This window comes from Ochlerotatus camptorhynchus, unplaced genomic scaffold (genome assembly GCF_037179485.1).
Source record: "Ochlerotatus camptorhynchus isolate MF236.1 unplaced genomic scaffold, CSIRO-AGI_Acam_v1.1 ptg000354l, whole genome shotgun sequence".
Classification (NCBI taxonomy): Eukaryota; Metazoa; Arthropoda; class Insecta; order Diptera; family Culicidae; genus Ochlerotatus; species Ochlerotatus camptorhynchus.
In genome coordinates this window covers 11,570-38,860 of record NW_027040842.1, presented here as the reverse complement: position 1 = coordinate 38,860, position 27,291 = coordinate 11,570, and the positions used below count along the sequence as shown (strand labels likewise).

The following is a 27,291-nucleotide window of genomic DNA, read 5'->3' as shown; positions in this document are numbered from 1 at the left end:
GTGTTGCTAGTTTCTCTACAACAATACACTTAAAACAAATGGCATAAACTTTAAATGCAAGGGCCGATTTCGTACATCCTCTGCATTGTTTCTTACAACAAATGTAATGGCAGTTCCTACAATGGACTGTACACACCCAATTTTTATTGCCGTAAACCAGCAACATTTTGCTGGATTTTGCCGAGCTGGAAGTTCAGTAATCCTTCCAGGAAAATATTGTAACATGATCTGTCAATTAAGTGACAGCACATCGCTGAAAACCCAGCAAAATGTTGCTGATGCTTCAGCAAATAGAAGCAGCAATTAATTTACAGTGGGAGGGAATGGAAAATTTTAGTTTGGAATTCATTGGATGTCACGAAATCATTCTATCTTTATTTATTCAAAGCTCATCATATATGGTATGGTACTGGTACATGGTACACGCATTTTTTGATTAATTTCTATAGTAAAGCAGACAAACGTGTCTCTGATCCTGTCATCTTGCGGTTTTGATTCAAGCTGCAAACATAGGGAAAAAACGATTTTTTTTTTCTTGAATTCAGCATGGATTTTTACAAATAAACTTGAAAAATGTTGCACTTACTTGTTGGTGGTACACTAAAAATCATTTCCAAGAGCAAAATTTGCTAGAATTAAGCAAATTAGTTGCGAATATTTTAGTTGGTAACCAATCATACGACGAGTGAATTGGAATTTTCTAGAACTGGCATTTCATTTGACAGATCGAATACAATTTACTGAGTATCCAGCAAAACATTTCAGAATGCTGGATGGTCGGTGAAATGTGGTTTTGCTGGAACCAATTCGGCAATTCAGTTTGCTGGAACTTGAATCTAAATTTTGGTGTGTAGCGTACATGTAAGTTTATCCAGAACAAATATTTTCGTATTCTTCATGCGATGATGTTCTAGCCGAACTGCATTTGGGGAAACAAAGTTCATTCGAAAATGTATACTAATATAGCAGACTATAGCAGACATTTAAAAAAAAAAAAGCTTCATAAAAACATTAAAGATTCTGTTAATATGGTGAGACCTTACATATTATGTAGATACTTTTTATGCAAATCGGTAATAGAATCTTACAGTTTCCAGTTGGGTGTAATAATATGTAGAATTAGCAAGCTCACTTGAATTCTATACTTCCAGATGTTCCTACATTGACTTTCCCAGAAGCCGGCCTCTTATCAATAAACCAGAATGCAGCATAAAATTGGAAACCTCGGATACATTTGAAGGGAACATTGGACCCCGTGCATTAGGATTCCGAAAACATCGTAGCAGGATACCGGTCCGAAATCAGTATCACGCTTTAACAGATGAAGAGCTAGCAAAATTCGCAGCACTGCCTGAATACCGAAAAGCCAAAAAAGAACTTTCAATAAAACCCCGACCGACGAGTAAAAGCACTTTAGCGCAAAAGATTCTCAACGAAAAAAATAAAGTAGGACTGCGACAAGATGGCCAAAACGTATCTACTACGATAACCAATGAAGACGGCAACGAGCAATCTCCAAAAAAGACACCAAGTTTCAAATTTATGGTGGAAAACACTGACGACAATCGAAATAGGAAAAGTCAGCCTGAAAAACGTACTAAATCTCCAATACTTGCTATTCAAAGAGAAAATGGTCCATTGGAAATGTATGATAAACCACAGTTCCGTAGCTGCAAAAGCTATTCCCAAAGGAATCGGACCAATATTATTGAGGCTAATACGAATTATGCAAAAAATTCAAGTGACCAATATCAGCAGCATCACATGTGTAGAACAAAAAATGGAGCATATGACGAACAGAATGTGGTACCGAAGTCGTTTGTCGTATTAAATGCGCCAGTTAAACAAAAAAACAAACACTGGTTGGGGCCGACGACAATTTATGATTCACATTTATATTAGGTTGACTATCAACAAATCGCGGATATATTGAACCAGAATCTGAACCATCTGGTTTTTTTTTCCTCTGTTCATGGCATAAGAAGGTGTTAAATACCTATAGGCAATAAGCATGAAATCTCGCAGCCACTATTTGTATATTGCCCTAATAAACAAATATAAACGAACTGTATCCCGGATGGGTAAACTATCTCACAAATGGTTTGGATGATACCCCGAACACGTCGTTAAGCTCTCTTGTATGGTTATTTTATCAGGGTGAGTTTCGAAACTGGTATGGCTGTGTGCGCTTTATCACTATGTTATGGATTTTATGTAAGCGCCACCGAATAAAGGTTCTATGATTGTGGAAAGGCATGTTTTTTTTATTTGGATGGTGATTATAAAGGGCTATCATATGGTGATTCTGAAGGACCAGTACATCAATGATACATCAGATACACCAATGAAAATCTTTGACCCCTCCCCCCAACATCTCAGACCGGATTTCTCATTTGACTTCTGATTGCTTCCTTTGACTTGACTGCCTTGCTAGGGTCTGGTGGGGCAGGAGTGCCACCTTAACAATTGTACCTTCTGTACATGTCAAAAAGTGGATATTTAAATTTTCTATACCGTATTGCAAGCACTTACAAGTTCATATTATTCCCTTTATACATCAGTAATGTAATGAAAATAAAATCTCGTTAAAAGTTGTTTACGATTTTTTCAAAATGTCATCTCAGGGCTAAAGGGCAATGCATCTTAAATTGAGTGAAATTTATTAATGCTTATTTATAAACACAGCCTTTTGATTATTTATCATGCTAGCAAACAGCTTTTATTGTTGACTCAATTTAAATATTGAATTTTACAATATTATTCAACTATGTTTATTAATTTAATCAAATTAAAACTATTGGTGTTATTATTTTATGAAGCTGTATTTGCTAAATTTAGTGAAGCTTACCGAAGACTTACATACACAATTATGTAATTTCTTTGGCATTTTTGTATAATTTTATTCATAAATATAGAGGTGACACTCTTGCCCCGTGTGAAATTAATTTTGAAGAAGATGATTTTTGACCAATTATAGGGAATATTTACCTATTCTTTCTTATTGATGATTCAATTAATTATTATAAATAATACCTCAATGCAGCAATTATAGGAAACAATATTTGGAAATTCAAAATTCCTTATTTTATTTTGTCTAATCATTATAAATAATTTCGAATTTCGACACACCAGCACAAAATGACTTTATGCAATTTTTGTAAGACTTCATTTTTGACAGAACTTTCTATAATGCTGCAAAGAAACACCATTCATAGTTTCAAGGGTGAGTTAGCATTGAAAATATGTTTATTTTCAAAATTATTGGGGGTGGCACTCTTGCCCTACTTGACCCTACATAGAAAGTTGCTGTCTTGGAAAAATTGTTCAGATGAATACAACTAATTTCAAATTGTATTGTTACGTTTCAACTGGAATTATGCTTATATCTTCAACTTCCATTTTATTTGCCGTTACTTGGAAAATGGTGACTACACAAAGCACAAATATTTTTTTTTGTACACTTATACATTTTTACCAAAACATCAGCTTTATACATTCCATAAGACGAACCGCATAGGTCATATAAGAATGCATAAAAGGTATGTGTGACCGCTTATACATTTCATTTGACACATGATCTTCATTAACTTTTTGCAAGGCGTCTGCTCATTAGTTGACTTATAAATTTTATGAATAGCAATATAAATTTGCCAAAAGGTATAAGGAGATTTCTATCCGTGTAAGAATCACCCATATTCTTCAATTTTAGCTACGATTACCTAAAATTATCGGTAAAAAGATATCGGTATTTTTTACCGATAAAAATTGTTACTTTTTACTTTAAATAGGCTATTTTTTACTATAAATTAGGTAATATTTAACGTTAATTATTGGTAATCCATAATTACCGATAATTTAGATATGTGCACTTTCTTCGATTATCGGTAATTTCTACCGATATTTAGGTATTCTTTACCGACTTTAAGGTATGTGCATCTTAGCGTGTTGTGTTTGATCGAACCGTGCATACACTAGTGGAAATTAATATAAGGACACTTTAAAAACCATGCATGGCTCCTCTAAGCTATGTACGTTTGGGAGCCATATTATGATTCTACAATATGAGCCTAAGAAAGAACCAATTGCATCATGTAGGTAGGAGAAATAAATGGAATTGTGATTTTCTCCTTCGGAAGTAAATATAAGGACGCCATACAAAAATGTATGGGGAATTGGTCATTGTCGAAACATTATGTAGCATGTCAACAATTATTGTGACACCAAAATAATCAAAGAGCTAGTTAAAATAATCATTAATCTTCATTTCTAAAAAGTTTTAATCAGATCCAATCGTTAAAAGTTCTCAAAAATTCCAAAAATCATTGGATGATCAGCGATAATCACATAGGAAAAATATACATTTAGCCCGAGCAGGAACCGATAGCTAATCGATAACAAATGAATATCTTAATGTGGTATAATACCAGATTTTGGTATGCTTGTAGTATAAAACCTTGTTTTGATATTATTCAGTTATCGAAATATTTTGTAAAATATCAAATGAATACCAAAATAACAAAATGTGATCTTTCAATTTTTAGACAATAACACCTAATACCCCGTTCACATTACAGCGTATATCACGTGATATACGCTGTCTTGCAATGAGCACTCATACATCTAGTTTTCACTGGAAATCCTATTGCTCCTAGCTCAACTTTTTGGCTCAGCTCTGGTACTATCGTCGGTCCCAAGCTAATCGATGCACCCCTCGAAATATAGGAAAATCCATGAACCCCTAATTTTATCTGTCAAACTTTCATAGAGAATCAAAACAAACATTGTGGAGTAGTAGAATTCCGACTAGAATGGGGTACGTTAATCGTTTGCTTGGGACCAATGGCTAGTCAAGTAGTGAGCCAATTTAAAATCGTTAGTTTCGTATTGATTGTTGGTACAACAGTACTGCTTTGTATGTCTGTCAATGGTATTAGCAACAATCAATACGAAACTAACGATTTTAAATTGGCTCACTACTTGACTAGCCTATTGGTCCCAAGCAAACGATTAACGTATCCAATTCGAGTCGAAATTCTAGTACTACACTATGTTTGTTTTGATTTGCTTTGAAAGTTTGACAGATAAAATGAGGGGTTAGTGGATTTTCCTATGTTTCGAGGGGTGAATCGATTAGCTTGGGACCGAAGATAGTACCAGAGCTGAGCCAAAAAGTTGAGCACGTATCTTCGGGACCTTCTGGTCTTAGAGTTACCTCTATGGTATTAGGGTTCTGCTTGTGTCTCTTCTAGTCCGGAGAAATTCTAGGTCGATAAGTTGACAAAGGCTGTCGTAACCTCGGTCGTAACTGGGTAATTGAAACGGATCATTCCCTATCATTCCAAGGCAATCAACGCAACGCAAGACGAAGAAAGCGACGTTGAAAAAATTCAATTCTCTCGGCACCGTTGTTGTAGTTTGGGTTTCAAACCGCTGAACATTACTCAAGCGTCGATCTAACAAGCGAACAATAGAGAGATTTTAGACAGTAGATATCAGTGAAGTTTTTAGCTATCCTAAAAATGGACCCTAAAGTTCTTGGGGCTTAATCAAAAACATATACAATGTGTTGCTTGAATGAAAGTTGCGAATCCAAGATCACACCCAAGTCTTTCACCTGATTCACGCGTTCGATTGTCGAGCCAAGCAGGTCATAGCTAAATATGATCGGTTGTTGTTTTCGTGAGAACGTAATAGCGGAGCATTTGGCTGGGTTCACTACCATTCTGTTTAAACTGGACCAACTAGCGAATACATTCAGTTGACGTTGAAAAAAGTGACAATCAGCAATGAAGCGGATTCGTAGAAAGATTTTGAGGTCATCTGCTTATGATAACCGAGGAGTTTCGATGACCATATGCACGTCGTTGAAGTACAGTATAAAAATCAACGGTCCCAGGTAGCTTCCCTGAGGTATATCTGATGTGGCGAACAAGCTAGCTGATCTGATATCTCCTATGGCAACCGGTAAGATATGATCGAAACCAACTTAGAAGATTACTGCATACACCGAGCCTGCCGAGTTTAGCAATCGCAATAGCATGGTTCGACTTGTCGATTGCTGCGGATAGGTCTGAATAAATAACGTCCGTTTGAACCCAATCCGACATGATTTCGGTTATATACGATGTGAGACACAGCAGATCATGTTGTAGAGCGGCGGACAGAGAACTCATGTATCATAATTGAAGCTACATTGAGCCAGCTGATGTTGACAAATAAATAAATAAAGAAATATTTTGCATCACTGGGTTTTATTTTTGCATAATTCACACATGTTAGCAGATAGTATACGGTACTACAAAATTCAGGTTTCATTTTTGTCCATTTAGGTTAACGAAAGTTGGTTAAATTAAAATACTAAGTATTAATATAACGTTGGGCTGAATTCAATGAGCAATATTAGCGAAAATAGATTTATTTTGGTAGTATGGCGAAAATTAGCGACGATAATAAGATGAACTGTGGTGTTTGTTGCGTGGCGAATTTGATCTGGATCGTGAACGTTTGCATCGGTAGTGGTCCTGACGGTTTCGGGAATAATCACTGTGGCTGCTAGAAAGTAAAATATAAATTTAATGATGTAAATATCGTGATCTACGATTGGATGTGTACACTAAATTTCTACAGTCATTTACGAGGGGATTTTGTGCAATTTTGGGAGACTATTCGAACAAAAAAAAAACGATGGTTACGGGCCAAGCTTGTTTTGAATCCCATCTCATGGATCTCATTATTAGAAATAGAAGTAGTGTGTAAACGTCAAACGCAAGGACATTGATTATGCGCGCCACAGGTGTTTATGAACTATGATACTTTTAAATTGACCGTTAAATGCTTGATCGATGAACAACTTGCGAGTGTTGTGTCTGCTTGTCTGTGATATAAATTTGAGGATTTTTTTTATTTTTTGATTTTGTTTTTTATCCAAATGTATCATGTAATATCATATTGTATACAAATTTATTTCAAACAGTTCATTTGTTAATGCATGAGTGCACCGATGGATTTGAATTTATGCACTGATAAAAATTTTACAGGAGAACGGGGCAATATTTACTAAAAATGAACACTAAATGTTCATGAATAAAGAACATTCAGTGTTCATGATTAATATATAGTGCCCCGCTCTCCTGTCAAATTTTCCACAGGGCATGAACTTAAGCTCATCGGTGCACTCGTCCAGAGAGTCGGTAAATCGTTTTGAATGAATCATCTATATTTCGAATTTTTGTAATTAGGGTAAACGCTCCTTTAGTTGCGGTACGTTAGAAGCGTTAGGTTCCTATAGTTGTGTATGGAACCTTATACACAACTATAGGAACCTAACGCTTCAAATGTACAGCAACTAGAAGCGTTTACCCTATTGCTTGAACTTATATAGATTTTCTCAGCGAAGCAGGCTTGGTTTTGCACAATAATTTTTCTTATCATAGTTTCTGGAGCAACAATAAAAAAGTGCCTATCAGCATTTGCACACAACTTAAGATCCCAAACATGTAAATAAACGGGAAATATCATCAAAACATGGCCACTGTAGGTGCGCTTCGATTCACTATCTATAAACAGTCAAACCCAATTGCTTTAAAAGACCGAATGAATACTATACATACCGTGGGCTTCTTGATCTTGATCTAGAGTATGAACTAGATGATCTGGAGCTCAAAGTTTGTTTTCTTTTGCGGGGCTTAGTCTCCGATTGCTTTACATTTTTACGATTATCTTCTGTATCGGATCCCCAAAGATCGTATTTCGACAGATCTCCACTGTCGTCATCATCGTCGTCGTCTTCTTCTTCATCATTACGTGATTTTTTATATAGTTTTTTAGATATATTCTCACTAATAGACCTGAATCTAGAATTACTGTCTGATCTTTTCTTTTTCCTGCGACCGAATTCGTCGTACTCATCATCTGATTCAGAACGATCCTTGTATTCTACAACTCCTCGATCATTGTAACCTCCTCCGTACCCTACAAAAGAAAAAATAACAATGTATTAAGAGCATTTGTTCTCCGAAAATAAAAATGATCCTTCCGTGCAATAGAAATAAGTATACTTATAACTCTACCCTCTGCTGCCCAAGACCGCCTTTTGGAGGGACGAATTCAAAGAGCTTGTACGAAAATAATTGTTTTTTTGACGTAGAACTACGTGTTTCTTTACTATTCCAGCTTTTTACGCTGGCTATAATTTAAATCATTCTCCATTAGTCGCGTTCAGGCATGGCAAATCATTTGCATTCATTTCGTGCATTCATTTACATTCATTTGCCCCTAACTTTTTTCATCAACAGAATTCCGCAAAATTGTGTATGAAGCTTTTGTAGGTTTTGTTATTAACTACAACTTTTGTTAAAAACTTAAATCCGTATCACTTATGTATGAAGAACCAGAGCGAACAGAAGTCACTACTGTTTTTCAGTGAATGTATTTTACATTCACTGAAAAACAGTAACAAGTTCTGCCCGCTCTAATTCGTGATGTATAAGAGATATAGATTTGAGTTATGGGCAAAAGTTGTAGCTAATAACAAAACCTACTAAAGCTCTATTAATCATTTTGCGGAATGCTGTTGATGAAAAAAGTTAGAGGCAAATGAATGTAAATGATTGCATGAAATGAATGTAAATGATTTTCCATGCCTGGTCGCGTTGAATTTCAAAATCGAAATAAAAATTGTGACAGATGATTTTCTTTTACTGAAAATTATGGATTAGGATTTCATGTTTCTAATAAACTAATTTAAATAAATTCTCACAGCAGGTTTAAATAAATATCTGCACATTACCAACATTTTTTTTTCCAAAATAACTGAGACTCGTTCTAAGCAGTACTACCACAAACGAAGTGACAGACGACTAACTGGCGAAGAAATCAATTAAAATAATGTGGTTCGCTGTAATAGATTTTTCTTAGAAGCTTGTGCCATCAGCCACCAGATGGGCTAGTATTTTTGTTTTGATTTGAACATAGTTGATTTTGTGTGCAATATGATCTTTGACAGTGTGCAAAGAGTGTATCATTTTGTAATTTTTTTATGCATTTTAGTTTAGAGTAGAGTGAAAGAGATAGAACCAAAACATTCTAGTACATTTAATGTTGCCATATGGTACAATCCATTAGTAGTGTTGCCATGTGGTACAATCCAGTAGTAGTGGTGTTGCCATGTGGTACACACTAAGATTTTTTTGCCGAGATGGGCACCACCGAGCAGCTCGGCATTTTATTTTGCTGGAAATTCAGCAAAAAATATGTTTGTTAGCTGAGATCTCGGCAAAATTCCCGTTTGTTAGCTGAATCTCGGCAAGTTTTTCACCGAGATCCAGCAAAATAAAATGCCGAGCTGCTCGGTGGTGCCCATCTCGGCGAAAAAATCAAAGTGTGTACGCTGAAAAATTGCAATAGCAGGTGCGTCACCAAAGCTCCGTCTGTCACTTCGTTTGTGCTAGTAGGTCCCGAAGAAACGTGCTCAACTTTTTGGCTCAGCTCTGGTACTATCTTCGGTCCCAAGCTAATCGATTCACTCCTCGAAACATAGGAAAATCCACTAACCCCTCATTTTATCTGTCAAACTTTCATAGCGAATCAAAACAAACATAGTGTAGTACTAGAATTTTGACTAGAATGGGATACGTTAATCGATTTGCTTGGGACCAATAGGCTAGTCAAGTAGTGAGCCAATTTAAAATCGTTAGTTTCGAATTGATTGTTGGTACAACGATACTTATTTGTATGTCTGTCTATTTAATTTAAAAGGAGTATAGGGTGATACTGTCTGGAAGCCTTTGTCTGATGTCACTTCACATTTTGTAGAGTACAGTCAATTCTAAAAACAACATTAGGGGAAACGCTCCTATAGTTGCGGTACGTTAGAAGCGTTAGGTTCCTACACGAAACGAAAATCAATTATTTTATCCATGTGTTTCACTTATACATTTTTGCCAAAACATCAGCCTTATACATTCCATAAGACATATAACATAGGTCCTATAAGAATGCATACAAGGTATGTGTGACCGCTTATACATTTCATTTGACACATGATCTTTATTAACTTTTTGGAAGGCGTCTGCTTATTAGTTGCCTTATACATTTTATGAATAATCAGCAATAGAAATTTAACGGCGCCGGTGGTGTAGTGGTAAGCGTGATTACCTCTCACCCCAGCAGGCCTGGGTTCAATCCCAGTCGGCGCCGCCGGGATGTTCTGAGGCATAACATCTCTGATCACGCCTTCCTTCGGATGGGAAGTAAAGCCGTTGGTCCCCGGTTCATGAGTTGATGGGTCGATAGGTAGGGTCCAGGTGTGGGAGCTGCCTTCCTGGCACGTCGGTAGCATTGGTGCTCAGCACGGAAAACAAGATCGACGGAAAAAACAAACCAAAGGAAAAAAAAAAAGCAATAGAAATTTGCCAAAAGGTATAAGGAGATTTCTATCCGTGTATAGTTGTGTACGGAGTCTCCATACACAACTATAGGAACCTAACGCTTTTAACGTACTGCAACGATTGTACGACTTTTCCCCGAAAACCAGTTCCCCGAAAACACTTTCCTCGAAAGTTTTATCCCCGAAATACGATTCCCCGAATGAACCAGTTGCCCGAAAGGAACGTTTTCCCGAAAACTATTTCCCCGAAAGATACAATTTACACTGTGCGATCTATTGAAATATGATCCTTGGGTTTGTTACAACTTATCTATATGAAATTGAGAAAAATATCTTTGCTGAATATTGATAAACAGAACAAAGTCGTTCAACACCCTAGATAAAGTTTGTGGTTATGACTTGTTATGACATTTGGCGGTTTATCAAATTGATATCTGATTGTAATGAGCATAAAGACTGAGCTTTGATATAAAGAAGGGAAAATTGTGTCAGTTTCATCAAATCTTTCGCTGGTTAACTACTTGTATCGAACAATACCACAATACACATATCAATGTGTGTCGAATTAAAGTGGACTCTACACGACTGTTTGTATTGACAATAATCGTATTGTCAATGCATTTTATATTGACGTCAATACATCGGTATTGACAATATATCTGTATTCACATCATCAATATTATTGTCAATACTTTTAAGTATTGACAATATTTCTTACCGTGTGGGGTTCGCTTAAGACAATAGTTTGACTTTCGTTAAAACTACATGTAAAGGTCACACACTAAGATTATTTCACCGAAATCTGTGAAATTTTACCGAAATCTCAACAGCTGATCGTTCGGTAAACAGTTCGGTGATTTTTCACAGATTTCCTGTAATTTTTTACCTTTTTTACCGAATATTCTGAAATCGGTGTATGGTGTTTTCTTCTTGCTCCATACAATTTTGGATTCGGCCTATAAGGAGTCGCAAAGTGACTATAGCATGTATTGCATGGGGACGCATGGTATCTTTTATTTATTAGTATGGAGTTTTTTAACGTTCGTACCTATCCAACACACACACACACACACACACACACACACACACACACACACACACACACACACACACACACACACACACACACACACACACACACACACACACACACACACACACACACACACACACACACACACACACACACACACACACACACACACACACACACACACACACACACACACACACACACAAACACACACACACAGACACACACAAACACACACACAACACACACACACACACACACACACACACACACACACACACACACACACACACACACACACACACACTCACACACACACACACACTCACACACATACACAACACACACACACACACACACACACACACACACACACACACACACACACACACACACACACACACACACACACACACACACACACACACACACACACACACACACACACACACACATACACACACACATACATTGTATGCAATTAGCTCCATGGAACATACGAAGTTATACGTCAAATAATCAACTAAGATAAAAAGAAGGAAAAATTCTTGCAACAAACAAAATTTTCCCTTCTTTGTATCACAGCTCGTTCTTTAACGTTTTGAAGAATAAATATCTTACTAATTGATAAAACTGATATCTAATCGTAATCAAATTAAAAAAAGTAAAAGGGTCTGTGCCTAGGGGCACGAACGGAAGCTTGACGTAGGACCGCTAGTGGAGGGAATAAGTGAAGAGCATTAAGTTCTTTTAATTGATCAAATCAGGCATAACATTTGATAACGGCACAAAAGCATTTGTAAACAAACATTCTAAGGCCCTTTACACGCGAATGATGTTGTTGATTTGCGTGAGCGTACTTTGGTTCGCGTGTAAAGGGCCTTAGAAGGTTTGTTTACAAATGCTTTTGTGCCGTTATCAAATGTTATGCCTGAAATATCTATTATCTCAACTCTTTCCGTTTTTGAATTGTAGGCGATCCAAATTTGTAGTAATCTTTTTCAAAAAGAAAGTTGATTACGAGAATCAATCCAAATCAATTGCACCCCTGCTTCCAAGTTTGTGTGGTCGTTGGGGGGCTTGTGGTTCTGAATATGGACAAACAAGCACAGATAAATTCTATTCCAACTCTTTACTGATGTAAGCTTGATGGCCCTGAAAAGGGCCGTTTTATTGAAGAGGACATCCATGGCCACTTACGCTTGGAGTGTTTAGAGTAGGTGACAGCATCACGGACCTCATTTTCCACGAACACCTTCAGCACACCTCGTAGATCAGACCGGAGATACGTCAGACACTGCCACGGCGAGCCAGACGACGGATGGTGGTTGGTTTTTCGGATGGTTTTTCGGTTTTCACAAAGTGTACTCCCATATAGAAATCAAAGACGTAGTCCTACGTCAAAACGAGCCGTTAGGGGCTAACATTAATTATGTCACGCGAAATTGAGGCAAAATTAATCAATCACAGATTTCTACACGTCCCTCCTTAGGGCGTGACATAATTTGTACATCACCCCTTATACAAAGAAGAAAAATCGTTGTTTGTTTCAAGAAATGTTCCTTCTTTGTAGCACAGCTCGTTTCTTAACGTATCGCATAATATCTATCTAATTGGTTTTATCAAAGAGATATCATTTTCCTTTCTTTATATCACGACTCGTTCTTCAATTTTATTACAATGAGATATCGCTTTGATAAATTAGTAAGATAGGGGAAAAGTTGGCTTCGGCAATACCTTAACCTATTATCGTCAGGGGGGTAAACAAAGTTCTAGAGCACTCAAATTTGGCTAATAGTTGCTCTGAAACACAATGTATCCACATGCCAAAATTGAGCTCTTAATGACGTTGTTTACCCCCCTGACGATAATAGGTTAAGGTATTGCCGAAGCCAACTTTTCCCCTATTTATTCTTCAAAACGTTAAAGAACGAGCTGTGATACAAAGAAGGGAAAATTTTGCTTGTCGCAAGAAATTTTCCTTCTTTGAATCATAGTTCATTCTTTGACGTATAATATGGTATGATCCATGGAGCTAATTGCATACAATGTGTGTGTTTGTTAGATAGGTACGACCGATAAAAAAAAACTCCATACAAACAAAGAAAAGATATCATGCGTCCCCATGCCATACATATTAGGCACATGGCGACTCCTTATAGGGTGAATCTAAAATTGTATGGAGCACGAAGAAATCAATATGTGTTGAATAAAGACAAAAGTTTGACTTTCGTTAAAACTACATGGAAAGGTCAAAAGCTGCTGAAATAGGATTACACCGATTTCAGGAGCTTTACCTTTACATTTTGTTTTAACGAAAGTCAAACTATTGTCTTTATTCGACGCACATTAATATGTTTATTGTGGTATTGTTCGATACAAGTATTTAACCAGCGAAGATGCGCAGATTCGGGGAAATTATTTTCTGGGAACTGTGCCATTCGGGGAATTGTATTTCGGAGAATTGTATTTCGGGGAAAAGTTACATTCGGGGCAATAACTTTCGGGGAAAGTGTTTTCGGGGAAAAGTCGTACAATCACTGCAACTATAGGAGCGTTTACCCTAATAACAATGAATAACGCCAACATATAAAGCAACGCATTTTCGAACCCATCGTTGATATTTGCACAGTTGTGTATTTAGATGTATACACTTTGGGGCGAATCCAATAGAAACTAATACTACGACTAATACCACCAACGAACTTCGTTTGTGCTAATACCAACCGGTGGAAACTAACGATTTTAAATTGGCTCACTACTTGACTAGCTTTTGGTCCTAAGAGCAACCGTAACGGTCGTTGTCATTTGCGCGACTATTTTAACAGCGCACAGCGCTCTCATTTTAGTTTAGTCACTCTTCTCCACACCGGTCGCTGCTATCGCGGTTATCAATTTACTCGCCGTAGTCCGTACCGGTAGTGAGCATTTTGACATTTCTACGAATAGCAACCTTTCTCTCGCGCTGCTATCGCGCTGCTATCGCGCTGCTAAATTTGGTAACGCGCTTCTCACCGAGAAGCCGACTGCTATTTTAGTTACTCGTATGGCATCCCCCGATACGGAAGCTGCGCTATGATGAGGGCTGCTAAAATGAGTTTAGCAGCGTACCGTTACGGTTGCTCTAAGCAAATCGATTAACGTACCCTATTCTAGTATAAATTCCAGTACTACACTATGTTTGTTTTGATTCGTTATGAATATTTGACAGGTAAAATGAGGGGTTCGTGGATTTTCCTATGTTTCGAGGGGTGCATCGATTATCTTGGGACCGAAGAGAGTACCAGAGCTGAGCCAAAAAGTTAAGGACGTTTCATTGGGACCTTCTGGTCTTAGATTTACCTCTATGCTAATACCTTGTTCAGACTACAGAGTTATAACATGTTATAACAGGGTGCCTTCCATTCATTTTGGCTAAAAAAATGTTTTATGAAATTATGGAATAATAAGATATTATAATAATATTTTGTTTGTGTAAGTAACAAGAAAAGATTGTGGAGTTTGTGTTCCCTATATTACGTAACGCAAGAGGGGTGGGGTAGTCAGCTATTCGAGTACCGCCATGGTATATGAAAAGTGTGTGACTAGAAGATGTGGGGTATTCAAAAATCCGCTTTTTTGCGTTAGATAATATTTTAACATGCCCTTATGCAGTTTCTCAATGAAATGGTTCATGTCTAGCGTTCAGAATCACAAGGGCCTAACTGCGATGATCATTTTTTTTCTTTTGCTGATAAATCGGCTGGATTGACATTTCTCGGTGCATTTGATTTTGCTTTTGCTAGCTAATACAACATTTTACTACACTGTTTTGGAAAAATTTCGAAAATTTGGTTCACTTAACTGTAATAATGTGAAGAGAAAATCGATCATCGCAATTAGGCCCTTATGATCGATAGTATTGTTGGTTGCAACAAAAATGGAATATGCAAAAAAGTGCACATTCACGTCAAATTGCTTTGTTGCCTTCGGAGCACTTATTTCTTGTTCATAAGAAATAAGTGCACCGAAGAAAAGTAACCGTTTACGTCAAGTGCACTTTTATCACATTTTTTTTTAAATAAGTGAGAACGCGCTTATCTGTCCAGTTTGGTGGGAAATTTGCAGTATCTACTTACCCGTTCTTTCTTCGACCTCGCAAAATCTAGGAGCATTGCAAAGGTTACAAGTATGACGTCGAGCCCAATTTACATTAGCGCATTTGCTACATTGCCAGTCTTCAGCGCTAAATAATCCTCTGGATTTTTCCGCTGCAACTTTCCCAATTTCAATGCCAACCTTCTTCTTGCTGCCAGTGCTGGGAAGGGAGTCATTATTGGTTCCGGTGCTGCTACTACTACTCTTTTCGGAACCATAAGGACGGTCACCACCACACCGGTTACATTGGCTGCGTCGGGCGAAGTTCAGATTCTTGCAACTGAGGTAATCCAAAGGAATATTCAGGTGACGGAGAAGAATATAAACAAAGGCAAGATCAATATTTTCTCCTGCAACATGCCAGTTACCGAAAAACCAAAACTTTGTTGCTTACTCAGCATCGGGACAGATCCAATCTCCATCCTTATTGGAGCTTCCTCGACGACTTTCATCAGGCTTGGAGCTCGTACTCATTGGTGTTTACTGGCTAGTAATACCGAATTTTTAATTTTTCCAGAATAATTTTAGGTAGGTCTATCTATCTATTCGGGAAATGTCTGCACTGCAAAATATTGGATTTATATATCTCATACACCAATCTGTCACAGCAGATATTTTTTCTAAAGGGAGAATGTTTATATCACATAATTTGTTGACCCTCACGCTATTTCAAAACAACGCAAATTTGGGTAGAATCTACCTAGATCTGTCAAAACTGAACCTACACGGTAACCAACGTAAATACATTAATGTGTAAAATTTCACACATTTTATGAAAAAAGGGCCTACTCATAAAATATGTAAACTGCGTTTACACATTTATGTGTAAACTCAGCAAACGTCAAAAGAAGTGTATTTTTTATTTTTTTTAATAATTCGTTCACGCAGAAAAATTTACCGTCGAAACAAAAATATTTGAGGTAAATTTAAACGTAAACTCAGTTTGTTCTGGCCACAAACATAAACTAGGTTGATTTCAAACGTATTCTATGTTTGAATTCATTGATAATAATGTTTAAAACAAAAATAATGTTACGTTTATTTTAAAAATATTCGTGTTGAAAATAAACGTGAATATTTTTGATTTATTTGAAAACTATATGCGATCAAAAATTAATATGTTTATTTTAAACATGCTTTTCATGTTTAAAATAAACAAACATATTTTGAAATTATTTGGCATTTGAATGCTGAATAAATCAAAATAAAATTGATAGCAAATAAATAGAAATTTCTGCTATTATGGAAAGTCTGTGGATGTTTGGATCCGGGGGGCCGTCGGGGTGGGTGTCCGATCAGATCCAGTTCAGTAAAACCGGTGAAACTTTGTGATATTAGCGTCATTTTTCGTTTCTGACGCTGGTCCTCATACCGGCCTCTTTCTAAGTTTAGTGTTCGGGGATGATCTGTTTTTCTTTCGACGTCGGGTGGGGGGTGAGGATGATATGGGGATCAGCATCAGAAACGACGGATTGACGTTAATATTGTGATGTTCCACCGGTTTTGTCGAGCTTGGAGCACTTGCTTGCGTTGGTTTCCGGACCCTCTACTTTGGTTTCGCCGCTTGCAGGCCGTTTTCGGTTAAGTTTGCCGAATGTAAACAAGAAGGAAAAAAGGACACGCTAAAAATTGATTACCCAGATTATGTATTGTTGAAATAAACATGCTTTTGAATTTAATTTAAACATACATATTTTTGTTGAAAACATGTTTTTAATTTACTTTGAACTATTCATATTTTTATTTAATAAACATATATATTTTTAACTTAAATGAAGAAAATTTGGTTCCGTGTTTATTTTTCCAGGCTCATTTGCTGTAGCTTTGCGGAGCCGATATTCATTGTTTAGATAACAAAATTACTTAAAACTAACGTTTGTAAAGCGGGGGCCGATTACTCGCGGCTATCTCGAGGTAAGGGGTAACAAATTGTAACAAATGGATGGCAGGGTAGGGATTGTGAACACAAGGTTTGGAGAGCAACGTGCTCTTGATCTCGAACTAGGCGACACTCTGATGAAAAAGACAAACATGGGGGTACACCGATGGGTAGCTAACAACTTGGGGGAACACAAGATGACACTAACTTCTAAATCCTCAAATCTATCCGTTTTAAAAACACATAAATTAAATTCAAATAGTCAAGGTCTCGGCTCGCCAAGACATCTCTAACGGGTATCGCGGGTTGTTTTCCTCGGGCCCTGAGGGATGTGGATAACTCAGATCTGGCAACACGGTGTAAGGTACACGACCAAACAACATGCTCGATATCGTGATAACCACTGCCACACGCACATAAATTGCTGCCTGAGAGCCCAATTCGATAGAAGTGCGAGTCTAACGAGCAGTGATTGGACATAAGCCTTGATATAACGCGTATAAAGTCGCAGCTCATGTCCAACCCTTTGAACCATGGTTTGTTCGACACCTGTGGGAGAATAGAATGTAACCATCTTCCCAATTCACCATCATTCCATTTTTGTTGCCAACTGATGAGGACTTGCTGGCGAGCAATGGAGAAAAATTCGTTGAAGGCGATTTGTCGCTCAAAAATATCGCCTTCCATAGCGCCCACCTTAGCCAATGAGTCCGCTTTCTGATTACCCGGAATTGAGCAATGAGATGGGACCCAAGCTAAGGTGATAGTATAGGAGCAGTTAGATAAAGCACTCAGTTTAGTTCGTATTTCAGGCAGGAAATACGAGGAGTGCTTCATCGGCCTCATTGAACGAATAGCCTCCAATGAGCTAAGACTATCCGTAAAAATGAAATAATGGTCAGAAGGTAGTGAGGCAATTCGCTCTACTGCGTAAAATAATGTGTATTTTTTACACATTTTTTTTCAAGAACGGTTTTTACAGTAAAGCCTGGTATACAGATCGAAGCGAAAAGAAAATTGAAGCACGCGAAAAATCATGAAATTTCGCTATAGCTATAGCGAAAAAGGTTGTGAAAAAATGTTTGTGGAACGTTTTCCAGTTTCCTTTTTTCGCAGTTTACAGTTCATGTGAAACGAAATCGATCAGTTTACACCTCCGGTGAAGTGAAAATCTGACAGATACGCTCTTCCGAAACGTCAACTTTTCGCTGCATGCGCGAAAAAAAATGGAAGCGAAAAAGATGCGATCCACAACATTAGATTTCGCTGGATCGTATCTGTTTACAGTTCAAAGCGAAGTGAAAAATTTGCCATTTGCTTTTTTCACGCTGGTGAAAAATTTAGTATTTTGTATGAGATTTTCGCTTCGCTTCAATCTCTATACACACAGAAAAAAAAGTTGTTGAATATTACATCCAAACTGCTGCAACCAGGTCAATCCATCGGTTGTGTAAAGTAACGTTGTACGATGTACATCGATTTTGCGAACAAAATTACATCCATTGATGTAATATTGTATCTGCTTTTTGCTATTACATCATTATTTCATACATCAGCTTGAATTACATTGATCGATATTACATTTTGTTTTGCTGTGCAGGCCTTGAAATGTGTAAAAAGTAATCATTTCTAGAACTTAAATATAATGGGTGCGCCTGGTTTTTTTATTAACTTCTGCATTTTCTTATTTGTGTCAATGGTAAAATAAAGATCGCTCAAATACAGTAATAATTTATTAAAAAAAGAAATGCCATCAACAAAAATAAGTAGCGGCACCGGAGGTGTGTAAGCGTGATTACCTCTCACCCCAGCAGGCCTGGGTTCAATCCCAGTCGATGCTTCCGGGATGTTCTGAGCTGAGTACTGCGGACTCACTCAAGGTGCTTGTCACTTGGGAGCCAGTGTGAACTGTCAAGCGGGAGCCAAACATTCAGAAGCAGCAAATGCAGTTACTGTTCTTATCTACCGTCCAGTATTGTAATCTCATAAAAATGATCTACGAACTCACTCTTTTGCTCATTGCTCTATTTATACTGCATTGGACATCCCGTATCCAACATGTGTGATGTAGAACAGAGACGAGTTGTGTTTGTTCACATCGACCGATACTGAGTGGTTGCGGTACAAGCACATATCGTCGGTAATAGACGATTGTTGTGTATTGAGAACGCTTGCGCAAAAAGACTAAGGGAGGGAAACGGATTCGAAACTCATATGTCATTAGCCAAATACATCCGTAGACCATAGGTCCACCGTTGTATAATTGGCAATGCACCCGTGTACTGAATGGGAATTGTGGGTTCGAATCCCACCGGTGCCCTTAGATTTTTTCGCAAATTTTCTCACACGCACGTCTCTTGCCGATGATATGTGCTAACCTCTCAGTATCTTCTAACTGTCGCATATAACACTCTTAAGACTCATTAAGAGACTCGGCGCGATCAGAGGTAATCACGCCTCAGAACCTGGGTACTGCGGAGTCGATCAATTTTATTTTGCAAGCCAATGGAAAACTGCTTGAAATTTTTCTCAAGTTTAAAACTGGTTTGCTCTTTTTCAGTCGATTCCCGTCATAAGCTCTGAGCCAGTAGTGCTCGAGCCCCCATGACTCTAACAAAGTTTGTTTACATACATGTTTTGCCAAAGTATGTTTTACTGTAATTGAAAACTCAGTTGCCTCATAAAAAATATGCTGGTTTTTATACTTTCATCACTGAGCCTGTTGGTTTTTATCTTTGAGCTTAACATTAAGAATGTGTAACCAGTGGTGTGTCTGTTTGTCTGAGATTAGTGAGATTGTCACGATTAGTGTTTCGTATTTTATGTATAACAATATGCCAAGGAAAGGTTTGAATACAAGCTACCAACACCACCCATCGCCCACAAAATCACCCACTGGACAGTACACAGCCACACCGCCTAAACGACAGGAAGATCCGCTACCTACCACCAGATGGCACTGTTTACTGGATTTGGAGGCCATTAGGAGGTGGCATAATGGGGCCATGATGAGGCGAAATAGGGCGGAAGGACGATGGCTCAGCGAGGAGGAGAGAGGATAGGTCAGCCGCCATCGTCAAGAATTATTTGATTGGCGATACTCAACAGCGATACTTCGTAAAGCTAGTTCAAGCAAGTCCGAAACCAGTAAAAAACCGTGAGGACGTGAAAAAAAAGTGAAGAAGGAGAGTGAGGTGCAGAACCATCCAGGACCCCGTAGTTTACCGCTGGCAATTCATCCACGGCGTGGTCAGACCCCGTAGTGTCCGTTATTCGGCATACGGTTAGACACGGAGCACCTTCCGATACGAAGGTATCCGGGAATACTAACCAACGGCCCATCGCCACGCCACGAGTATAGTGAGGAGAGAGAGAGAGATCGAAGAGCCGTCGCGGAAAGTACCGAAGTACGCGACCTGCTTGCGAACCAAGTCGAGGAAAGGAACCGACTGGCCTGTGAAAAGTACCCAGAAGGAAGCTGAGGAAGGTGAAGGAGTGGCTGTGGAAGGACCAACAGCGGGCCCGCGCTGAAGAATTAGAAGAAACGTCAGGCGTAACGAGGTAGGAGATAGCGAATAAGAAAGTGGGACGAAAGTGGGAACAATAAAGGTGCCTATAGCTAAACAAGTGTTGTGTGTGTTAGATATTCGAGTGTTTCCTTGGCCGTGATATTCGAGCGCGCATGCCGACCCTGAGGTAGTGTAGAGGGGGGTCTCATTAGTGCTGGGCAGGGAGTACCCCACCTGTTACACTTGGCGCCCAACTGAAAATTTGCGTAGAATATCAGTGCTCGGGTACACTTGAATACCATTTGCGTGTCTTTGCAGAAGTCTCTGGGAAAACATCCAGACTTCGCGAATAAACTGAACCACAAAACACACAAAATAGGTAACCTGGTTGATGAATAAAAATTCAACAGAATTTGTTCATTAAGAGGGGTCTTGGATGTCAGTCAATGGTCTGAATAGCTACCAACATAAAGAAAAACTTACTAAAACAATATAAGTTGAATAGTTGGAGTTTTCGCGGCAAATTCCGGAATTATATCAGTGTTGTGTGAATTTCGACTGTTGAATAAAACACCAAAGAAAAACAAAACGTTTATTGAAAAAAAAAACAGGCTAAAACTAGGTTTTTTTTTTAAAATTATTTGCTTCAGTAGGGAGCGTGAACAAATTTTAGGATTTCAAATTTTTAATAATCTGCTTTCAAGCAACAAAAGTGTGCAACAATAGGATTTTTCAATTAATTTTGAGTGGGAGCTCCACTTGAGCAATATTTTAGGTTCTTTTCAATTTTTATTCTACGATTTTCCTGTGTTGTTGAATGAACATGGCGGAGACTAGCATGTCTCTTTTGTCGGCACAGTACCATGCGTTGAATCCTGGCCATCTGACGATAGATGAGCTGCAACACGAGCTAAGGATCCGTGGTCTCGCAATTGTATCTTCACGGAGCGCATCAGAGAGAACACTGAGAAGTCATCTGAAAGAGGAAAAAGAGAAAGTAGGTGTTATGATTTCGTCGGTTTGTGAATCGGTAGTAGACGAGCTAGAGGTTTGTGATGATAAGCTGAATGGAATAAAAAACCATTTGGAAAAGCGACGATCGAAGAAAGCCCCAGACCAGCTGTACAAAAGCAGACTGATTCATATTCTCTTTCGAATGCAGCGGTTGAGAGTCAACGTCAAAGAAGAAGATGAATTGAACAGTCTAGCTGTGATAGCCGGAGAGTGTGTGAAATTGCTCAATGTGTACTTTTCAGCAACCTCCCATCTTCCAGAAGTGAGAGAGGCTGAGTTGGCGGTCATCAATGAAAGTTTGATCCAGCTTCGTAATGAGGGAGAGAACATGAACGCTGATCAGGAGCAAGAGGAAAACGAGAATGAAAATCCAGTCCAGAGTTCCGCTGAGGAGAGCATAACTGAGCTTAGAGAGGAGAGTGTTGTAGTAGAGTCTGTTGGTGGTAGTGAGTCTGAGAAGGTGGATAGTGAGAGAAATAAATTGGCGAATGAGATCAAGCAACTGACGTCAGTTGTGAGTCTATTGCTCCAACGGATCACAGTGCTGGAATCAAAACAATCCGTAAGTCAGTCACAGGATGCCCCACTTCAAACCGAGGGGGGCGACTCTATCTACGATGCAGGGAAAATTGTGTTTTGTTGTGCTTTGCTGCGCACACGCGGAGTAGATAGAAAGAAGATTGATGACGATTCTGAAGATTTCTTGCAAAAATATTATGCGCGATGCAAATAGATGCGATAAATGAAATAAGATTTTTCGAAGATTGATTCGCGAGTGTGAGATTTGTTGAGCATCTAGAATTGAGATTTAGATGTGTCGCCCCCCTCGCTTCAAACCAACAACAGCACTCGAATTGAGGAAAGAGTACGACAGGAGAAAAGGGTAGAAAAGGCTCATCCAAAACCAGTAAATTTTCTGGAGTGGATTAAACAGAAGAATGATTCGTTGGAAACACTGAAAAGCGCAGAGGAGAGGAAAACGGTAGCAAATAAAGTAAATGAAATGAATGACAGGGAAAGAGAGAGGAATCGATCAATACATAGTAGGTTTCCAATTCACAAATGGACAGTTCGATATGATGGGATGGATAATGGGAGAAGGTTGAATGAATTTCTTAAGGAGGTGGAATTTAACGCTAAGTCAGAAGGGTTTTCGGACACTGAGCTGTTTCAGGGAGCTCATCATCTGTTTACACAGAAGGCGAGATCCTGGTATATGGAAGTTAGTAGGGAACTAGGATCGTGGAATGAGCTGGTAGATGAGTTGAAAAAGGAGTTTTTACCTGTCGACATCGACTACGTCTACGAACGGCAAGCTAACAACCGGAAGCAAGGTGTCAGGGAGAAGTTCCAGGACTTTTACTTGGACATGGTCCGGATCTTTCGCGGCATGTCAAATCCGTGGGATGAGAAGAGGAAGTTCGATGTTCTGTTTCGCAATACTCGAGATGATTTCCGTATTGCATTGCTGGCTGCGAACGTTGATTCGATACCTAGAATGAAGGATTTCGGTAAGCGGTTCGATTCAATCAACTGGCACATGTATCAGAGGAAGGATGTTAGGTTTGCGAGAAAAGAGGTTGTACAAATCGATGAAATTAGACAACAGCAAACGTTCCAAGACAATCGTGGCAGGTATCAGGACAGAAACCAGAATAGGGGAGATTCAAATCGCCAGTTTAGACCAGGTGATAACCAACAGCTTCAGAAGCGTCCATGGAAACAGCAACAAAATGTCTACCAAAGCCACCAAAAGCAGATCAATTCCATCAAACCAAATCCGAAGCCGGACACTAGACAAAGAACCAGCAGTCCTGTTCCAGGTCCTAGTGGAACTAATGCCCTTCAGAGAATCGTCAATGCGTACATTCCATTGAGAAAGAATGTATGCTACAATTGCCATGAAGGAGGTCACGATTTCGAGGATTGTACCAAGGAACGGAAGATGTTCTGTGAACGTTGTGGTTTTCCGGGCTTCAAAACGAGAGATTGCCCGTATTGCCAGTCAAAAAACGGCCCGAAGACTGTCTCCACAAGACCTCACATAGGACCAGTAGTTCCAGAAGCTCTCGAACAGCTGGGTTACTCGCGAGTGAGTGGAGATACAACTGAGGAGATAGCAACTATACTGGTAACACTCAGCGATGACGCAAGACCATTCGTGAGAGTGGAAATGTGGGGAATTTCTATCGTAGGACTGTTAGACAGTGGTGCTGCTAGAACAGTGTTAGGAATAGGTGGTAGGAAACTAGTGAGTGATTTAAAATTAAAATTGAGACCCACTAGGGTTAACTTAAAAACAGCAGGAGGACAGGACTTAGATGTCATAGGGACCACCGACATTCCAATAACATTTAATGGAGAAACCAAAATCTTACCGGTCTTGGCTGCTCCCAACTTGAATCGTCGTTGCATCTTGGGATATAACTTCTGGCAGGCCTTTGGAATTCGTCCAACAGTTTCTCAATCCGTCGACGCGATCGATGATGCTGAAATTGAATCAGTAGAAAGTGTTAGTGAGCTGAGCGACGACCAAAAACGGCAACTGAAGGAGGTAAAAAGTTTATTTTTAGGAGCGAGTCCAGGCCACTTGGGGAAAACCAGTCTCATCGAACACAAAATCGAGCTAAAGGACGAATTTATAAATTCTGATCCAGTTCGTAAAAATCCGTACCCTTGGAGTCCAGAGATCCAGAAGAAGATCCATCGAGCGCTGGATAACATGATCAGGGACGGAGTAGTCGAGCCATCCGAATCGGAGTGGGCTTTGCCAGTTGTTCCCGTCAAGAAGCGAGACAGTGAGGATGTGAGACTTTGTCTCGACGCAAGAAAGCTCAATGAGCGAACAAAGAGAGATGCATATCCACTCCCCCATCAGAATAGAATTCTTAGCCAATTGGGTCCATTCAAATTCCTAACTACGATAGACCTATCACAAGCGTTTCTTCAGGTGCCCTTGAACCGTGAATCCCGTAGATTTACTGCTTTTTCAGTACCAGGTAAGGGACTTTTCCAGTTTACCAGGTTGCCCTTCGGACTGGTGAATAGTCCGGCAACGCTGAGTAAGCTGATGGACAAAGTTTTGGGGCATGGAGAACTAGAACCAGCCATTTTCGTGTATCTGGATGACATTGTGGTAGCGAGTCACACGTTTAAGGAGCACGTACAGAAGTTAAGGGAGTTAGCTAGAAGATTAAAAGAGGCGAATTTATTTATAAATCTGGAGAAATCCAAATTCTGCTGCTACGAACTGCCTTACCTCGGTTACATCCTCTCGGAAGAAGGATTACGGCCTAACCCGGATCGAGTCCAAGCGATTCTTGGATACGAGGCCCCAAAGTCAGTAAGGTCACTGAGAAGATTCATCGGTATGGTAAATTATTACCGCAGGTTTATCGACAAATTCAGCGAACTCACCGCACCACTCACCGATTTGTTGAAAAACAAACCCAAGAAAGTGCGGTGGAATGAGGCAGCAGAAAATGCATTTAAAGCTATCAAGGAGAGGCTAATTACTGCCCCTGTTATGGCTAATCCCGATTTCAGTCTTTCGTTTTGCGTGCAGACAGACGCTAGTGATACCGCTCTAGCAGGTGTTCTCACTCAGGTACACAGTGGGGTGGAAAGAGTGATAGCATACCACTCAGAGAAGCTAAAAGGAGCCGAACTTAATTATCATTCAGCAGAGAAGGAGGGGTTGGCTGCCCTTCGCTGCATTGAGAAGTTTCGATGCTATATAGAGGGTACTCGGTTCACTCTCGTAACGGATTCATCGGCACTCTCTTTTATAATGAGAGCCAAATGGAGATCCTCATCGCGTTTGAGCCGATGGAGCATTACTTTGCACCAATACGATGTGGAGATCAAACATCGTAAAGGGAAGGAGAACATTGTCCCAGATGCGTTATCTCGGTCCATTGAAGCATTGGAGGTGATAGAAGCGGACACATGATACCACAATCTGTATGAATCAGTTGAAAACGAACCCGAAAAATACATCGACTTCCGGATCGAGGATGGTCGATTGTTCAAGTTTGTAGCTGCCAAATCGGATGTATTAGACTACAGATTTGAATGGAAGGAGTGTGTACCTGAGTCCGAACGTTCACGAATCATGCACCAGGAACACGATGGCATGATGCACATCGGATTCGAGAAGTGCATCGAGAGTGTCAAACGAAAGTACTATTGGCCTAGGATGTGTGCTGACGTTAAGAAGTACGTAGGAAAATGCGAGGCTTGCAAGGAGAACAAGCATTCAACGACATCAACTGCTCCGGAAATGGGAAATCAACGAATCGCGACCAGGCCTTTCCAGATTGTGTGCATGGACTACATACAGTCTTTGCCTAGAAGCAAGCAGGGCAATGCCCACTTATTAGTCGTCTTAGACGTTTTCTCTAAGTACTGCCTGCTTGTTCCGGTAAAGAAAATCTCTTCAGGGAGTCTGTGCACAATCTTGGAGGAAAGATGGTTCCGAAGACTGTCCGTTCCGCAGTACGTTATAACGGATAATGCGACTACCTTTTTATCAAAGGAATTTCAAGAGCTGCTGAGGAAATATGAAATCCAGCACTGGGCCAATTCACGACACCGAAGTCAAGCAAACCCAGCAGAACGGCTTAACAGGACGATAAACTCGATGATCCGCACGTACGTCCGTCACGATCAGAAGCTCTGGGATACTAAAATTTCAGAAATTGAGTTCGTATTGAACAACACCATACATGGATCGACGAAGTACACCCCGTACCGAGTGATCTTCGGGCATGAGATGGTAACTCTAGGATCAGATCACCGGAGGGAAGATGAGAGTGAGCTCTCGGAAGAAGAACGTGGGGTAAGGATGCAGGGAGTTAATAAAAAGAACTTCGAGCTCGTGAGGGAGAACTTGAAGAGAGCCTACGAGAGCACGAAACGGCAATATGACTTACGTCACAAACGCTACTCACCTACATTCACTGTCGGACAACGAGTCTTCAAACGGAGCTTTACTTTGTCATCTGCTGGAAAGGACTTTAACGCGAAGTTAGGTCCGCAGTATAAAGCGTGCGTCATCGTTGCAAAAAAAGGCAACAGCTCGTATGAGATCTCAGATCTCAATGGAAGATCTTTAGGTATCTTCTCGGCAGCGGATCTGAAGGCCTAAAATAGAAGAATCTAAAAATAAAGCGTGGTACCACCAATTGATAACTGTTTGATTCTTGAGTTACAGAAGGTCAATGGTGAGGAGGGCTACTGAACCGAAAACGGTTTCATCTGGTCCAGTATTCCTAATCCTATTGCGTAATTCTATATCGAGGAGAGAATCACTAGTTAAGTAAAGAATGTG

General features: G+C 39.4%; 2 protein-coding genes and 1 long non-coding RNA gene across 4 annotated transcripts in view; 1 reads left to right on the top strand and 2 right to left on the bottom strand.

The window, feature by feature from the left end:
- LOC135709189 (uncharacterized) overlaps positions 1-2,191 on the top strand; it is a gene marked incomplete at its 5' end in the record, with an annotated part of 42,899 nt that extends 40,708 nt beyond the window's left edge. Inside the window, one exon of the mRNA XM_065231413.1 lies at positions 1,152-2,191. Within this exon, the coding sequence (XP_065087485.1) occupies positions 1,152-1,902 (751 nt within the window). The remainder of the gene's footprint in view (positions 1-1,151) is intronic.
- A 4,147-nt stretch (positions 2,192-6,338) lies between these two features.
- On the bottom strand, positions 6,339-16,109 carry LOC135709191 (zinc finger Ran-binding domain-containing protein 2). 2 transcript variants are annotated; one of them, XM_065231415.1, is made up of 4 exons: positions 15,952-16,109; positions 15,539-15,837; positions 7,611-7,971; positions 6,339-6,549 (listed from the first exon to the last, which is right to left on the bottom strand). In XM_065231415.1, exons 1-4 carry the CDS (start codon positions 16,029-16,031, stop codon positions 6,438-6,440), a joined length of 852 nt encoding a protein of 283 aa, XP_065087487.1. In that variant the 5' UTR covers positions 16,032-16,109; the 3' UTR covers positions 6,339-6,437. The 2 variants fall into 2 exon arrangements, with proteins under 2 accessions (XP_065087487.1, XP_065087486.1); XM_065231414.1 differs by having other exon boundaries at positions 6,339-6,552; positions 15,952-16,108.
- Positions 16,110-21,511: 5,402 nt separating this feature from the next.
- LOC135709190 (uncharacterized) lies at positions 21,512-27,088 on the bottom strand. The gene is made up of 4 exons (XR_010518339.1): positions 26,912-27,088; positions 24,338-24,448; positions 23,243-23,452; positions 21,512-21,921 (listed from the first exon to the last, which is right to left on the bottom strand). It is a non-coding gene; the product is annotated as an uncharacterized LOC135709190 (long non-coding RNA).
- Between the last annotated feature and the right edge of the window lie 203 nt (positions 27,089-27,291).